The 19,318-nt window shown below is 31.4% G+C and overlaps 1 protein-coding gene across 6 annotated transcripts in view; it reads left to right on the top strand.

Annotated features, from left to right (window-relative positions):
• Positions 1-10,641, top strand: part of LOC118188171 (CUGBP Elav-like family member 1-A) — a 120,674-nt gene extending 110,033 nt beyond the window's left edge. For all 6 annotated transcript variants that reach the window (XM_085814230.1, XM_085814221.1, XM_085814227.1 and 3 more), the window contains one exon: positions 7,473-10,641. In XM_085814230.1, the coding sequence (XP_085670356.1) occupies positions 7,473-7,600 (128 nt within the window). In that variant the 3' untranslated portion in view covers positions 7,601-10,641. The remainder of the gene's footprint in view (positions 1-7,472) is intronic.
• The last annotated feature ends 8,677 nt before the right edge of the window (positions 10,642-19,318 follow it).

Below are 19,318 nucleotides of genomic sequence, written 5' to 3'. Positions count from 1 at the left end.
GCCTTCTATACGGAATTTTCCGGGCCGTAACGCTGTGAGGGTTAATACATTTTATTTCATAAAAGCATCTGGAGAAATTAAAAATTTTAATGTGCATAGTTTTTATGTTTTATTATTATTGGGATAGATAAAACACTTTTTTCTGAAGATCTACAATTTTTTGTTCCATTGTTCAAGTCTTGTAATTGGCATGTTGAGAAATCAGTTTAAACTTGATCAAAATCTTTTCATTCTCAAAAACATATCTGCCACTTTTCCTACTTTTGTTCATGATATTTTCTGGATTTAAAACCATACCTGTCAGTTAGTTGATCCTGATTGTGGAATTATCATCACAATGGAAAACTTCTGGTATATTATAATCATTTATTATCAGTTCTGTGCATATCTTTACAAATGTAGTAACATAAGTTTTGATTTCTGTAGCATTCGCAATCTACACACAAATGAGGTTATTGTTTTACCTAATTTTGAAATTGTGCCTTCTCATCAAAATTTTGGACCTTGTACTGTATTGTATATTTCAGCAAGTCTCAGTTTATAGTGATGCTAGATTTTTGGGAGGGGGAGGAGTAAGTATTACCATATGTTCACGAATAAGATATGCACCCGATTTTTTTGATGCGCCAAAAAAGAAAAAAAGTATGCGAATCTGGCGTGCACGCTTTCAGCAAACACACTAAAAGCTTAATTTACAGAAAGAAAACATTTTTTTTGTATTACGAGTGTAAAGAAACAAAGAAATATGATACTGATTGACGGTTATCGGGAAAGAAATCCTAGCTACTACCCGCAGCTTTTGCATCTCTTGCCTAAGTGCGTAGTAACATTGTATTAGTAACATTGTAATGGGAAGGAAGTTGGTTAGTAGAATTTAATTATGCAGTAGAAAGAAAAAATTGCTAATCTAAGTATGTTATATAAAATTGTATTCATTAGACAATAGCTTCAGTAGGCAACAATCGCTGCGCTAAATAAGGATTTAAAACTCTCAAGTGATCCTTTCAAATCCACCATTAATGTAACAAAAGCAGATAACTTACACCATAGCACTCCTTTCCACTTTTTTCAGTCTGGAAATACAATGTAGATTGTCAATCTTCCTCTCCTGCACGGCTGTCATCACTGATGCTTTCCGAAGTGCTGGTATTCTCTTCTTCCTCATCATCTCACACTGCACAATCCTGACTTCCGTACATGCTATTTGATATTTCGCACTTATTGAAGCTCTTAGCAACAAGTTCTTATGAAGCTCCATCCCAGGCAGCTCTGATCCATCCACAGATTCGGCTTATTTCTGGCTTTTTGATGCGACCACTTGGTGTCAGTGTGTCACTTTCAGCAGGCCATCCATTCCATGTACATTCTTTTCAGTGCTGCTTTAAATGGGTGGTTAATCCATACACCTAGTGGCAGTATATCCTCCACAAATCCCTGGCCAGAATTTATTATTTGAGAGGGTGTAATAGCATCATTATAACGTTGTATTTTCTGGGGATACTGTAGCTTAAAAAAAAAAAAAAAAAAAAAAAAAAAAAAAAAAAAAGAAGCTGACCAACTTGCATTTACGAGGGCTATCCAGAAAGTAGATTACGTTTTGGAATAAAAAAATAAACAAAGTATAGGAAACAAATTTTATTATATACAGATGAAAGCCACACTCAAATACTACTTTTCTACATAGTCACCATACAAATTAAGGCATTTATCGTAGCGATGTACGAGCTTGGAAATTCATCGTCGAAAAATTCGGCCGCCTGCGCCTTCAACCACTTCGTTACCTCTTCTTGCAGCTGTGCGTCGTCATCAAAACGCTGCATAGCCAGCCACTTCTTCATTGCTGGGAATAGGTGGAAGTCGCTCGGTGCCAGGTCGGGACTGTACGGCGGATGAGGAAACAACTCCCACTTAAAAGATTCAAGAACTTTATGAGTGACATTTGCCGTGTGGGGCCGGGCGTTGTCGTGAATCAACAAGATCTTAGAGCTCAACATTCCTCTGCGCTTGTTTTGAATTGCTCTTCTGAGTTTTTGGAGAGTTTGGCAATACTTTTGAGAGTTTATTGTAGTGCCTCTTTCCAGGAAGTCCACCAAAATTACACCTTTTCTGTCCCAAAAAACAGTCGCCATCATCTTCCTTGCCGACATTGTTTGCATGCATTTCTTGGGTTTTTGGGGAGAACTTGTGTGCCCCCACTGCATTGATTGCAATTTCGTTTCACAGTTCACATGTTTCACCCATGTTTCGTCACCAGTAACGATGCGATCGAGTAAAGAGTCACCATCGTTATGGTAAGCGTCCAAAAAGTTCAACGCTGCAGCCATTCGCTGATTTTTGTGGTCCTCTGTCAAGATTTTTGGAATCCATCTTGCACAAAACTTGTGGTAACCAAGCTTTTCGCTGATGATTTCGTGCAACAAACTTCGCGAAATTTGTGGAAAACTCAAAGAAAGTTCCGTTATTGTGAAATTTCGATTTTCACGGACTTTAACATCGACTTTTTCAAGAAGTTCGGCGGTCACTATGCTGGGTCTCCCACTTCGATCTTCGTCGTGAACATTGGTTCGGCCATTTTGAAATCTTATGACCCACTGACGCACTCCACCTTCAGTGATAATGTTGTCCCCATACACTTCACGAAGCTGCCGATAGATTTCTATCGGTTTACAGTTTTTTGCAGTCAGAAACCTTATTACTGAGCGCACCTCGCAGCTCGCGGGATTTTCAATTAACGCAGACATTTCAAACCGTCACAGTATCTGAACGGAGCACAGCACGAACCTCTCACTAGCACGGCTAGATGCAGACTGAGCTGTGCAACGCTCTGACCCCAAGATGGCCACGCTAGCCCCGCCCCTAGCGGACACAGACGGAAACGTAATCTACTTCCTGGATGGCCCTCGTACAATTGCTTTGTTTCGTGTAAGCCACACCCCTCGATGTTTCCAATTAAAATTATATATATATATATATATATATATAAACCTCTGTGGTATTCGTGAACATACGGTATATAGTATAGTATAAAGCAGGGGTTGAGCAGACTTTTTCAGGGTACAGGCTACTTCTGATTTTTTTCAAATTGGTGCAGTCCACCAAGTGATGTAAGTGTGGTGAGCTAAAAAAAAGTCTACGATATTTATTGTAACTTAATATGGAATATGTACTTATTTACCTAACCCTTCCTAAAAAAAAACTTAAACTTATTCTTTTATAACCGCATTTAAAGCAAAACACCAAGTACAAATATAATAATAATAGTCACAAATGTAATAATTTCAAATGATTCAATTCTTATCAAACAATTCAAAATACATTAAAAAATAAATCGTCATCTAAAGTTATTTCTCGTAGGTATAGTTAGTTGAAGACTTAGTCTGAATACTGCCCACCAATCTTAAATATCTTGGTATATAATTACTAACTGCTAATCTTGCACTGGATTCTACGTAGTCATCTGTGAGATGGAAACGATATGTTGTCTTAATTATATTCATCATTGAAAATGCAGATTCACACTTGTAGGTAGACCAAAAGAATGATGTTAAATGAAATACAACTTTTTTAAAATTAGGAAACTTTACTTCGTCCATTAGACTCGAAAAGGTATTCTTCGGTTCTTGAACTATGTGGGCTTTTAAATTATGTCATTTTGAAGAAGAAAAACTTGTTTTCCTTAAGAGATAAAGAGAATATATAATTTATATTTTCAGTTATGTCTTCCACATCAACATTCCGAAATGGGTAATATGAATGTAACAGTTGGTTTTAGTCTAGTAAATTCTTAAAAACTGTCGATTTCGGAGTGAAGTTTCATTATTTCATCAGAATATTTCTCTTTATTTAATGTACTTCTGTTTTTAAACATTTTGTCAGAAATGTTTTTGAAATTTTTTAGTTCATCATTAACTGGGAAGATAGTAGCTTTAACCTGTTTTTAATTGTATTAACAAATCCAATCAATTCTTCTATTGTTTGATTTTTTTCCTTGTAGTTGTAAGTTGAAGTCATTAAGATGGCTTGTTATATAAACAACAAAAGCTAAAGCCATCAACCAAACGTCATCACTAAGTTCATCGTACGCTTTATCATTTGATTTCAAACTATCTTTTACCTCTTGTAGTAGGTCCCTGAATCTTTGTAAAAGTGTACTCTAGCTTAACCAATGAACATCTGCATAATATAACAAATCCCCATAATCATATTTGTTTTCTTCCTAGTTGGACTCAAAACATTTTTCTCTGAAGGCTTCTTCCTCAAATTTAGTTCACAGTTTTCATGCAGATTCCCATAACATGATGCATATTTAGAATTTTACAACAGAGGGCCTGTTGGTGAATAATGCAATGATAAAAAAGGAAATGCAATGTGTCATCCTCTCGAATACACGTAGCCAAAATTCTATTGACTATGCTGGTCATTGATGTGGTCCCATCAGTTGTCTTTGATACAACTTTATAAATTGGAATTTTTTTCTCCTCTATGCATTTTTTTGATGGCACAGTAAACAACTTCTCCTTGTGTTCTCTTCTTTAGAGGTAATATTTTGTTGTTCTTAATTCTTCTTTTACACTGATGTCCTTAAAAACCATGTTTGTAGATTCGTCAAACTGCAAGGAAAAGCAAATACAGCTAGTAATATCTTCTGTCAGCTGATCAGCCAAATAGAATTTACTGTTTCTGTATGCTGCATGACAATTTTACACAAAGTTGTACATCTTTAATTTCGAAAATAATTTCGTTTCTGTTATTGAATGAACCAAATAATAATTGCTGTCTTCTAGAATTTTTTATTTTTTAAGTTATTTCTCTATCTGCGAAAGATTTCTTATGTTTTGCTAACACACGACTCACATGAAAAGATGCATCTGTTGCAGCCTTAGGTATAGTATCGCGTTTAATAAAATGTAATTGTTGTCCGATTAACTGTGATTTAAATTCTTTTAACTTTTGTTTATGTAGTTCGTTTTTTAAAGAAAAATCTGTATCAAAACTTCCATGCATGCTTTTGAAATGCCTTTCAATGTTTCTTTTTGGAAGGGGGGCCGGGAACTGCTATGCTAGCATAACATATATAACACAGACATTTTGCATTCATCCATGTAAAGAAAAACTGTTCTTACCATTCTGTATTAAAATTGTATGTTTTCCTTTCCTTAACACTTTCTTTCGACATTGCACCACTCTTAAAATATGACAGATTACTATTTTTACTACGAAAACACAAGTAGCACAAAATTGTCAAGTTGAATGTTTTAGCGACTGCTAGATTGTGGAGTATGGACATATTCATTGCAGCGAGCAACGAACATACATGAACCGATGAATCTGACTGATGTAAGTACTTAAGCACCATCATGCACTTCCATTGAATTACATGTGTCATCTACACATTTGTTGAATCATTTGCTTAAGCAAAGACAATTGCATCAATTAAGCTGATTCTCCACTCTAGCTGACATCAGTGTTCCATAAATATGTTTCTTTTAGTATGCATGTCTTAGGTCTTAGTAAAGGTGGTTGCTCCAGAATGTGTTGGTGATCCACCTGTCATTTGTGATCAACTTAATGCCCACCCCTAGTATAAAGTAATCAACCTAAAACAAACTGAATAAAAATTTATTATATTCTGTGTGCACTTTACAAAATGAAATAAAGGTTATTTAGTTTTCTTTTTGCAACATCAATTTAAATAAAAATTGTCTTATGAGACATCTCTGGTAGTTATTGATCATTAATGAAATTTTAGTATCCTATGAAAAGCATAAGTTCTTCAGGTAAATTATTTTGTGCAGAATTGTGTTGAATAGATAGTAGGAATGCATTTATTAGTTTATTACATCTTTAAAAAAGTTTTTTTATTATAGTTTTAGAAAGGCTGAGAGAACTAATTAAAAAATTAAGTCTTGGAGTTAAAGTTTTAACTTCCTTTCGTAAGAAAAAGGATACTAATTAAAATGCATGCTCAAGGCAAAATCTTCTTTATTTAAAGTTATCATTTGTGCAAGGGTTACATGTTAAAATATTTTGTTATAATTTTTGCAGTTTCAAGCACAAGTATGTGAATTAATAGTTTCAACTGTGTTCAGATCTATATTTGCATTTTTAAAAACAGAAATTTCTTATTTGCATGGCAACATCTTATATATGTGTGGGGTGTTTAGTAAACTGCAGTTTTGTCTGCAGCTTCATTAGATATATATGTTAAAAAAAATATACATTATTACATACAGAAACTAATTGTAAATATTTTCAAAATATCTTGGGGATCAAAAATTGTAAAACAGTATAAAATTAATTTTTTTAATTATCTAGATTTTTGAAAAATGTATATTAAGTATTGTAATCTTGAAAAATTTCAGGTATCATATTTCAATGAGAATATCCTTTTCGACTGTTCTTGATTCCATTTGAACGATGTTTTTGCATTATATCTGTATGTACTTACAGAATAAAGGACTCTTTTTCCCAAAATGAATTGTGAAATGGATTTAAGATGGATTCAAAAGAGATTTTTTGTGACGTCTGTACGTAATCTCGCATAACTCAAAAACGAGCAGTCTCAGAACGTTGAAAATTTGTATATGGAACCCCTATAACATGTAGATATATATGCACTTTCCTTTTTGGTTGCAATCGGCTGTACCAAAAGTATATAAATATATGTATCCACTGTGATACCCAATTAGATGAGCTAAGATTTTTATTATTATATGTTGGTAAATTGTGCATTTTTTGCTTTAAAGTGATCAAATTATATTTATTGCTCTTATGTTTCAGTTAAGGTTTTTATGCCTTTAATTAATGTGCATTAAGTCAGTTTTTTTTTTTTTTCAACTTCAGTGTCTTTTGCCAAATGAGGCCAAAAGAAAACTTTCAGTTTTGTGGATTGAAAAATGTTTCTGCCTATTTTTAATTAATTTAAATTCTAATTTTAATTGGGAAAAATTGTTTTTTGATGGTTTTAAACTCTATTTGGTATTTTTTCTGTATTTTACAATTTTTATTGAAGATGTTTTGAGTTTTTATGCATTTTTCTTTTTCTGCGAAATGAGAACTGAATTGATTGAGTGAGAAATATATCTCTACTTAAATTCGGCAAAATAAGTTTAAATGAAATGCAGCAAAAAAATGTGTATAATTTAATAGGCTGTACAAGGAAGTCATATGTCCACATTAGATGTTTTATAAATAAAATAGCACATTACTATTTTCTAAGATCTTCCTCTATGTATCAATTAAGACACATATATAAAGAATAGAATTTTTTTTTTTTTTTTTTTTTAAATGTCAGAAAGGTTCTTAGTCCATAAACTAATATCCATTAAATCACTTTCCAGAAAAGGTTGTATCATTCTGAGATGTTAGTAAAATAATATTGAACTTGAAGTATCTGTTGTACAAATTTGTGCTACTTTTGAAAGAGTAAATGTTAAAAATAGAGTTATATTTTAGTTTATTTTATCATATAGGTTTTGTCAGCTATGATAACCCAAACAATGCCCAGGCTGCCATCCAGTCTATGAATGGTTTCCAGATCGGCATGAAACGGTTAAAGGTACAACTGAAACGTTCAAAAGATGCTAGCAAGCCATACTGAATACTGTGAATCGAGCTTGCACGCAGTTTTCCTATTAAGAAAGTGTGTGTATATTGGAAGAATTTTATCCTGTCATTATTTTTGTTTAATGCTGTGTTATAAAGTATATATTTCTGTTTTTAAAAGAAAGTATATATAAATAGTGTCCTGAAGCATCCATGAAATGGCATCTGCTGAAAATAGGTTCAGCATTTTTATTAAAAAAAAGAGTCACTGCATTGCCGTCTTCCTTGCTGCAAACTGTCGTGATACCATAACATTTCATTATAAATTCTGATTGGCAGTCATGTATATGGGAACCATTTTATCTCACAGTAAATGGCATTCAAATTATGGAAAGTTATTTAATAATTTAATTAGTAGTCTTTTTTACCATAAATGTATGTGGTAAAGTAATTGTAATTAAAATATATGCTTGACTACTTATTAGCACAGTTTAAATTCTAATAAGTAATATGTAACAAGTAATTCCTTAATAGGAAGACCAAATTGAGGGAGGGACTGTATCAGTAGTTCATCATAAAATATGCTAAGCTTTAAATTCTGTATCTTTCAACTCAAATGAAGTTCTTTCATTTTTATGTGTATTTGTATGTAAATATAACGAAAAAATTCAAAATAGTTTTTAGTAGAGATAATGAATGGATATTGAATTTAAAGAACTGCTTTTTGATGAACTGATATTTTGATGTTTTCTCACTGTATATATAAATTATAAACTAATATATGTTTTTATTAGATTTAAATGGAATTATAGCACGTATCCCCAAAATGTTGAATGTCATATGCATGTCATAGATAACAGCCTACAAAATTATTGACCTCAGCAGTGATCTAAATTTTTCTGAAGTCATTTTCTGTTTTTTTATAAGAATTTCAAGCTGATTGTATTTATGTACTTTCCTACCGTAGTTAGAATGACAGTGTAAAATGTTTTTGTTTTTATAATGGTTGTGAAACAGGCTCTTTGTGGTACAGGATATTTGAAACGTGTGTAGTTTTGATAGAGGAAAAGCTCTTAGGAAATTGACAAAGTGCCTCGCCTCTTTTTGCAGGTTGCTTCCTTAAAGAATGGCATTTATGTGTGGAGCCTGATTTGTGTTGTTCTCCCCACACCTGTTATTTCTATCCCACTTTCTTAAGGCTTGAAGTCAGCCTACCAGCCTTTCATCCAAATCATGGATGCTTCAAGGACTAATTATCGGTTCACTTATACCTTTTGTTTCATAGTTGTGTAAATTTTGTGAGTAAATAAGTTAGTTCATGTATGTTGTATGGTATGTTTGGTTGCTTTGTTAATTTTGTGTGCAGTATTATTTTATCTTTAATGTAGTCTCATTGGTACTGTTAATTTTAGGTGCACCAAAGTTAGGTGCGTCTTGTGAAAAGCATTTTCCCGGGAGTTATTGGTACATATAAGAGATTTAGTTTTAGCATGCATATATCACTTTTATTTTACTTGAGAAACAATTTGTATTCATACTCTCGTCCAGTTGTACAGTTTCTAAATCGTGCAAAGTATATTAAAATATAGGATGGACTGCTCACTGCTAAATCCGACCAAGATGCGATCTCTCGGTATCAGATGCAATTTTATCCTGTCTGAGGAAACTGTTGTGAACTGTCTTTCCTTTTCTGTGTAGAGTTATATCATTTTTCAAAAATGGTTTATAGATAACTATTATTGTAACCCAGTATTATGAGACTGCTCCGCATGGGGTTGATGTTTTAAGAATTTGTGGACTCATTCTAGTCCAAATTTGTCATCTGATCGTGTTTCTTTGAGAGGAACCAAAGAAAATTTGTAAAGCATGTATTTACTAATACGTCTGCCTTAATCTGTTTGGCACTAAAAATTTTTGTGTACCAAACTTATATGTCAATTTATTGATGTGCAAATAGTGGTTAAATGAAAATTGTCTACATGTAGTACTGTGGCTAAATGTCTTGTCATACAGCACATATTTTGCATGGAAACCACCCATGCTCAGCTCACTGTCAACTGTCCTATCTGGTGTATGTCTGCTGCTTTGTGCACGATCTGTGTGTAAGTAATTGTCTGTCTTGTGACTTGCATCAGAGCTCATATTTTACATCACTCTGTGATTCGTGATAACTGCTGCCCAACTACTGAGATATGGGTGCCAAACATGTTTCAAAGATAATTGAAAATCATTGTAATTCTTAGCAAAAAAGAAAAATGTTAAAAAACAAAACTGTTTCATAAATTTGTGTTTCATTAGTTTTTCGTGCATTGTAGCTATAGGTTAAGTTATTATATTGAATTTGTTTATAAAGCATTTAAAATCTTTGTTTGCTGTTTGTTGTTATGAAATTTTAACTGTTATGTCATAATAGTGTAAAAAATGAAAAAAAACGGGTTAGCAGTACTGGACTTACTAATATGCTGTTGTGTAGCGTTGCTGTCCACTGTGTTTCTGTGACTTGTGGTCACATCCAGTGCAAGTACTTTTTGTACACATCTTCTATAGTATACTTTTAAAATTACAATCAAATTGATGAATTTTTACTTAATAGTTTGCTGTTCAGTCTTTTACTTGATGATAATTTGTTGTTGATTTTAAAAGATATATATATTTTGGTCATTTAATAGCTCTGTGATAGTGAGGTGAAGTACTTACTCTTAAATCTGGGTTTAGATTTTTTTAGTAAGTCAGTTTTTTGTCAAATACATGATAATGGTTTTTCATGCATTTGAGCAGTCTTGCAACTTTTGTCTGGGTTGTAAAAAAAATTTAAAGAGTGTATTTTATTTTATATTATTATTTTGAGTAGCGGTGTGATTGCAGTTGCTCGGAGGGAGTCATTCGAGCTGCAAAGTAATGCTATCCACTTCTGGCTTGAGAACATATCGTCATAAATATCCAAATTACTGCAGCTATACCTATTAATATAGGAAAATTTATAACATTTTGTTAACTAAAATTTTTTATAATCTTTTGTTAAACAAAGACTTACAAATTATGCTATGGAGTTTGGGAAATTTTCATTAATAAAACAAATAAGTAGTTTCTGCTCTTGCTTTGTCTTTGTCACATTATTGTATACACATCACACTTTAAAATGCCAATGATCATTGATACATTATTTGCTTCCATTTTATTCGTTATAAAAAGTAATGAAATGTACAAGAAGAACCTTCACCCTGTATTTTGTAGCATGGAAGTTTGAATTTACAATCCGAGCAATTATTCTCTTCATGTTATGTGCAATATGACATCATTTTTGGCACAGATTTTGTTAAAAAATTTTACTTTTCAAGAGATGCAAAATAAACTTTTAAGGATTTTAAACCATGTGACACATTTACATATACTTGTACTCCAGATTTAGTTTTTAATCACATAGGAGATAGTTGTGTATGTTCATACTGCCTAATTACTTTCTTGCTGCATAAAACCTTTAATAAGAGATTAGATATTTTTTTATTGGATGGTGCCTTAATTTTAAAATGTGTTTTTTGATATAACACTTAATTATCTTATAAAAAAGATATATTTTTATGTAACCGTAAATAAATGCATGAAAACCTTCTCATATTGAAATTTGTAGTCTTGCAATCTTATCAGTTTTTATTTTGTAATTTAACTCTTCCAACTTGCCAAAATGGATGTCATCCATGTAGGAGGAAAATTTGTCATTTTTGTAATCCTTTCTCTGCTTGTTTTCAAGCACAGAATATAGGATAGAAACACATTTAGCAAGTTGTTAATGTGCTGATTACACAGATCATTATTTCTGACAGATTATTCTGTTACATTACGTTTTCTTAATTTTTGTGTATTTCTTTGATAAAAATGTAAGCTCAATTCATGCAGTAGTTTCATGTGTTTTAGGAAATGATGAAAATTATAATAAATTAAAATATAATTTTCAATGCCTGTGGTAGCAGAATGGTCACATTCAGTCTTATCTCTAATGAGCACACTTCTGATATTTTTGTCTTAGAAACCTGTATACAAGAATTTTGGAGGATCCTTTTTGGAATTAGCAGAGTTAGACTGTGGTTTTTTCATATAAAGTAGAATAAATAAGAGTTCCTGATATGAAAACCAGAAAATTCAAATAACATTGTTTTCATTTCCTTCCCCCCCCCCAAAAAAAATTCAGAGTTTTTTTTTAAAAACATTTTGTGTGTTACCTTCATTTATTTATTAAATACATTCTTTGCATTTAAACCATAAAATTCAATTCAACAGCAGTATCACAGCATATCTTCCAACATGCTAGAGATAAAGAAATTTTTTTTCTCCCAGTGTTGCCATTGCATGCTTTGAAATTGTTGAATTTGTTAACCAAAATTCATTAAAGTTTTACAAAATATATATATAGAGAGAGGGAGAGATAATAAAACAAATTGCAAATATAGGCTTCCATATGTCCATATTTAAGTGGAGGACTATGCTATTCAAAATTTGATATGTCTTAAATATTGTTCTTTTTCACAGTGTGAGGAACATATATATGTTCATGCAGATTCTTCATTATTTAATTTCTTTAAATATAATGCACGGCTATAATATTTGGTGGCAACAATTTGAAAAGTAAAATGCTGTTTTATAGTGGATGGCACAAAAGGCCAAAATGAAATTAAGTCCTTCTAGGCAAATTGCTCCTTTGGTCTCCACACAGTCTGAGTTAAAGTTGTAAGAATAAGATCCGCAATTAACAACAAATTTAAAACTGTCTATAATTTTTGTTGTCGTTTTCATAAAGAGAGAGAAAGAAATTCATCACAATCTTCTTGTAAACTGCATCTATTTCATGATAGGATTTTTAGCCATTAATCATAGATTTTTGAATCTTGATAAGACCTTCCAAGATGACAAGGTCTAAAATCTGATGAAAAATAGCTTTTATCATATATGTAAAAAATCAGATTTAAAAAATTTGTTGCATGTCCCCAGTTTAAAATAGTCCATTTAGAAAATTTTAATTTAGCTCTAGCCAATCACTATTCATCCCCACACCCCTAAATCAACTGGAACTGTTTAAAGCTATGGAACTATGCAAAGAAAGGCATAAAGTGAATTTTACGGAGATGTTGCATAGAGAAATTTAATGTGATTTAAATTGGTAAATACTTAAGTATGACTCTTGGGATTGACAACTAATACTAAAAATCAATAGATATTCAATAGCAAAATAAAGATAAATTGAATACTTAAATTTGGCTGGTGATGCAAAATTCTAAGAGGAGAGGGTGGTGCAGATGGGAGCATCCCGATTTCTTCAGCTTTAAACAGTATCTAATATTTATGCTTATGCTGGTTAGAAAGCTAAATCAACTAATGCTGTATAGGCCCTTTATACAACTTACAGTCAGCTGAAACTTGAGACCTTGTTAAAATGTCCTCAGTTTAAAATTGGTTCATTTAGAAAATTTTAATTTAGCTCTAGCCTATCATTATTCAACCCCACACCCCTAAATCAACTAGAACTATGCAATAAAATCGTCAAGAACTCGCTCAAAAGAAAACAAAATATTCTTGTTTCTATCCAGTTATGCTTTGTGGATGCTACAAATGAAATTATTTTTTAAATAATTACAGCAGCTTTTCATAAAAAGTAATTTTTATATTATTTATTTTTGAGAATCAAAATATTTATACCACCAAAACAAAAAGTGACATTTTAGAATGACTAAAGAAAATAAAAATGTTTTATTTTTAATGCTGTTTTAAAGAATACTTGCATAATTTTATAATAGCCTTTTTTTCCCATTTTAATACCTTAACAATGTTATTACATATGTATATAAAAATATATACATAAACTGATCTTAAAGTTGCCAAAATGTCAATAAGTATCAAATTTAGCAATGCATAATAAAAGAATTAATATTTCAAAAAGGGGATTTTTTTTAATATAAATTAAAGAGAAATTCAAATTATAACCCAAATTATACCAAGAGTAAACATATCAAAAATATATTTGGCAGTTTCTGATACCTTTACTAAAATTAAAAATTCATAAAAATTAACTTATGCACAAGATCATAACACAAGAATAGCTCTTTTTCATAGTGAAAGAATTCAAAATGAAAATGAATTTTAAAGTGAAAACTCATAGAATTTGTCATAAATGCATTTTCCCCCCGTTAGTTTCTGAAATCTAAAATTTATACAAAAAATTCCAGTTTACATGAAAAATGCTGATCTAAATATCATTGGAACAGAACTGTTTAATAAGTAAGTGCTGTTTTACCCAGCATGAAACCACCAATTGCTAGAATGAAACAGCTAATATTTTGTAAGTTTGCTGAAAGATGTCAGATTTCAATCAATAATAAGCATGGAAAATTATTGAAAACAATTGAATTCATTCTTAAGTATTTTAAATATAAAGAGTTGGAATTTGCATCTAAAGAATCTTGTCACATCATTATTGTAAAAAAACTTAATGATACCTATCTACAATTTATCAAAATAATGCTGATATCTTTTTTCATACATAAATATACTGAATATGCTAACCATAATTTTTATGACATTTTACTTTTCGAGAATATATCAAATATGTTTTAGTTTTACATGAGCTGAGGTACAGTTGACACTTTAGAGGTGTGAGGTATCAATGGCAAAAACATTCTGTAGAGTTTCAGATCCATTAACAATTGTTGATTTTCCTCAAATTTAACTTGTATTAATGGTTTATTTTAGCATGTACCATATTGTATTATATTCCCACAACAGAGAAATTCTAAGTGCATGCAACATCTGAAATGCTAGCAGTACGAGATATATTGTGGAAAAAAGGGGAGGGACAGTTCTATATTTCCCGTTCTACTGGGCCGATTGGCGAAATTCAACTTGGGATATGTATTAGATTTATATATAGTATTGTTGTAATATAGGTATTTTGACACAAAATCAGACTTTTTCTGAAATGACATGCCAAGTGTTTTCCATATTTCGAAATTTCACTGCCTCATTTAAAACATTTATGCTGTTCATCATAATTGCATCGCCGTGGTATGATGAACTTTGGATCCTGGCCCTCGAAGCTTCATGAAAGAGCCAATAATGGCCCGCGGACTAAAATGTTTGGAGACACCTGCTATAGAGGGATTCAGAAACCAATATTGATACATTTAAATAATATATTTCATGTTTTCTCTTATAATTAATGCATAGTTACAGTTTGCAATTATTTATTTTAATACTTTAAGATATTTAATGCTTGAGTAAAATGGTTCATGTAGACCTTACTTTTGGATTTCTTAATTTTTTTCTTTTTTTACTTTTCAAATAACAGGATTCGTACACATTTCATGGAAATTAAGTATTTTGAAGGACCATTAATGAAAAAAATTGAGAACCTATGGCCAAATATGAAATAAATAAATTAAATTAAAAATGATGCCTGAACTTTACTTTTGTAATACCATCCTAAAAATAAAATAGATCCATAAGTAGGATGCATTATTATTAAACATAACTTAATTTTAACATAATTGTTAGTAAGTTTGAGAATAAAATAAACTTTATGAAATTTATAAAGTAGCATTAAATATTTTACTAAAAATAGTTGGACATATTTGATGAAAGATAAGTGAAATTTTATTTATGTTTTACTAACAGTTTGCTTTATGTTGATTTCTTTTATGTCTCATTTTGTCACCTACTTGCTCAGTCTAGGAATTTCATAAATAGCAAGTATAACCTATGTCAAGCAGCATAGGTTAAAATGAGAAATGATTAATAACATGACTGCCTGTTGTCACCGCTGTGGTTGCTTAGAGAGAGACCTGTTGATCAGAACAAACCTGAAAGGCCTGATGTAGAAGAGTTTTGAAAGTTAGTTGGGCTCTGTCTGGTGCAATCAGTGTTATAGCTTTGTGTAGAGTTTCAGGGCTAGTAACACAGGTTCCAATAAGCCACTAAAGCACCAGAGGTGATAAGTTGTTTAAGTATCACTAGATGCAAAGAATAAGTTTTACATGAATTTTTGTATTTTTCTGTTTTATCTTGTGACCACGGTAAGGATTAATGAAAGACAATAACTCACTTCAATATGCAGAGATAATTTTTAAGGATAAGCAGTTAGCTATACCTAATTAAATTAGGTCATTATGGAATAATTTGGTATTACATGGTCATTATGTGTGTGTCACTAAATTCTACAAACTCTGCCACACAAGCTGTGTAATCGGCCCTTGCTGCACATGTAATTCCATAATTAGTCATTATGGAATTACATGGCCACTATTAAATTTTATTTATTTTTTAACAATATTTGTTAAAAATGTCCTATTAAAATCTGATTTCTTAACAATATTGGGATAATTGCACATTAAAACTTACAAAACATAACACTTCAAAAAATAAGCGTCTTTTTAATTTGAAGCCTTCTCAGACATTTTGGCTAATTTATATCAATTTCCTTAAGCATCTTTTCTAAAAATTAGAAATCTGTTTTAATATGCAAACCAATGTTCTCACTAGTTTCTGTGTGCTTTACCTCCCGACTTGTCAATCTCACCACAGTGTACCTATGAGGGTTTATTTGATCTGGTAAAAGTTAAATAATCTAAAATCCTTACACAGATGTGAAGCAAATTGTCTAAAAGTAACTGCAAAATTAGACAAAGGTTTAAATATGCCTCTTATTTAAAAAGAAAAGTTTTACATAATTTTTTATATTTTTCTGTTCTATCTTGTGACCATGGTAAGGATCAATGAAAAGCAATAACTCACTTCAATATGCAGAGATAATATTAACATACGTAATACACATGCATACATACATGTTCGTATGCTAACAAATTCAATTACAGCTCGTGATGATGTAATTAAACAAGAAGAGTCAAATTCAAACTCAAAATGTGGGCTAATGGTCATTAAATTGTATAATTTTAATTTAAGCTGGCTCAGCATCTCTAACATTGTAACAAATTCAAATGGCAGCAGTGATAATGCACAGACGAATAATCAGTGATAATACAAAATATCACAGTTGGCAGCAAAAAAGCAGAGGTCAGAAACACACTCTGTCGCAAGACTCCAAAAAGCTCTGCTTAAAAACTCAAGTGATTTGCATTTTGGTGAGGAAAATATAAACAATTGGGTAATTGACATAATAACTGTAAATATTTTGAAGAATAATTTTCTTTATGTATTCAGTTTCTTTCTTCAACATGTTTCCTTTTCATTTTAGAATTCTTGAATAAAAGATTTCTGTTATTCTAAAAACTAAACACATTTAGAATGTATAGAAAAAGCTGCTAATTGTATTTCTTTAGTAATATGAACGTTCAGAAGAAATATGTGCAGCAAGGGCCGGTTACACAGCTGGTGTGACAGAATTTTTAGAATTTAGTGACATAGTAACAATGGCAAAACTTTTAGAATTTAGAACAGGCACTAGGCAGAACTTAGGACCCACAAAGATTGCACAAAAGGTAGGAAAATGCCTAACACCAGCCCTGTTTATGATGCATTAAGATATATTAGATGAATCTTTTAAATTTTCGGTTTTCAATTTATTTAATAAAAAAGTTCCTTACGATAATACCTGTCCATTTGATACGATTATAAGCATTTTTGATATTTTCCATGTTTGTGTCCGGTGGAAAAAAAAAAAAAGGGAGGAAAAGGATTTTGTATCAGAAGTAAAACATTCAAATATTATGTTCTCATTGTTGTTCCAGGCGTTCTCCAGAAAGTAAGAAATTCATTGCAAACTTTCTGTAAAATACATCCATTACGTGTTAACAGCATGGAGACATTTTTCATTTTGTCTCAATCTTTTAGAATCGTGGGTCTCTTCAAATTCTTAACTTTCCAAGCTGCATTGTCTAAAATCCTAGAGAAGAGAATTCTGAGACAGTTACATGGGAAAAACTCTTACCATGAAAAAATTTAAAAAACATTTTTAATTAATTACATACCTATTTTGCTTTTGCTAAGAACAGTTTATAAATTGTGCTTTATATATAGCATTATATACCTTATTTTTCAGATTCAAAATATTGTATGAGTGGCCAAAGTGGAACTTTGAGAGCAAAAAATAAAAATACTTTGTTCTAATGTTATTTTCTAAATATAATTTCAATATTTTAATAAAAATTTATCAATATTACAATGTTTAAAAAAAATCATCAAAAAATTCCCCGATCTCGGAATTAAAAATTTTCTACAGAAACTGACCTTAAAATAACCAAAATGTTGACAAGTACCGAAATTTAGAACCATTTAATAAAAAGAATTCACATCCCTAAAAGCAAAAAGTTGTTTAAAGAGTTCATGAGAAAAAATGAAATAATTTCAAAATGCTTACGTCTTGCTCAGAAACTCGAGTATCCTACTATTTATATTAAAAATACGTACAAATTATAACCATATTTATCAGTGAAATGCCAAAAATATTCCTCAAAAATGCTAATTCACACTCAAAATGGCAGTCGTAAAAACAGAAGTTTCAGATGATTAAAATTAAGGACCAAAATAATTTAAGGACTGTACAAAGCCTGGATAAAAATACTAGGCTACAAATTTTTAGAAAAACTCTCATAAGTAACTACCAATTATTCTAACCCAGGGGTCGGCAACCTTTTGAAACGGAAGAGCCAAAAAGTTACAATTTACAAAATTTCCCAGTTTTTAAAGAGCCACTAAAAAGTTTCGTTTCAATATTATAATTTTGCTTATATATATTTGATTTCTGACTTAAACAACTTTAAACACAGAATAATATATATATAAACATAGTTACATCAATGGGAGCATTGGCTTTGCATGCCTCATTAAATCTGGCTTATAACTTGTTTTATGTTTCAAGCCAGACTCTAGATTTCTATTTGTTAGTTGACTTCAAACATTACTTTTTATTATATTCATGCAAGAGAACGCTTGCTCACACGAATATGTCGACTCGAAGATCGTCAGTACTCCATATGCCATCTTCACCTTACTGTACCATTTTGGAAGACTTCCATGTGGAGGGCCTCAACTCGCGGAATTTCTTTTAGATCTGTCCACTTTTGCTGCTCGATGTGCCTGCTTCTCCGGACCTTAAACTCTTCCAACTTGCTCTCGAGTTCTGTGAACTTGCCATTCCACAATAATATAGCAGTTGCATTTGAAGCGATCCAGCATCAATTCCAAATGTCTCATTGTTGATATCATTTGTATTTGCATTGAGAGGATTTACTATGAATGCAAGAGTACTTTTGTTTTGAATTGCTCGAATCTCTCGGCGAATCCATCCTTCATATTTTTAAAGCTATGTTGAAGTAATTCGTGTCAATAACTGCATTGGTCTCATAGCAATATACTTCAGATTTTTAAAATTTACCGCTCTTCATGTCTTCAACAGAAATATGTATTTTGTTTTCGAAACAAACTACTACTTCAAGCAAGCCGTACGCTGGGTTGCCCTTTCCTTGCAGTTTTAAATTTAGTTCATTTAATTTCATTGCGGTATCTACCATGAAGTAGAATTTTTGCAACCGTTTGGCTTCTTCCAATTCAGGATGGTCAATACTTTCTTTCATTGAGGAATTTATTTCATGCAAACACAAAGTAAAACATTAAAATATGTTATGTCTGGAAAGCCATCATACTTTATTGTGCAGAATCAGGTTAGAACACTTTGATAAGATAATAGATAACCGATTATATCAAAGAAATCTTTAAACTGGTGATGGTAGAGTGCTTTCGCACACAAAGTGCTTCTTGGTAAATAACACAGTGA

Source organism: Stegodyphus dumicola, chromosome 1 (genome assembly GCF_044657685.1).
Source record: "Stegodyphus dumicola isolate Sdum_Otavi_A_Nest chromosome 1, ASM4465768v1".
In the NCBI taxonomy this organism is placed as follows: domain Eukaryota; kingdom Metazoa; phylum Arthropoda; class Arachnida; order Araneae; family Eresidae; genus Stegodyphus; species Stegodyphus dumicola.
The sequence above is the reverse complement of the archived record's forward strand: the minus strand, read 5'-3'. Positions and strand labels throughout refer to the sequence as shown.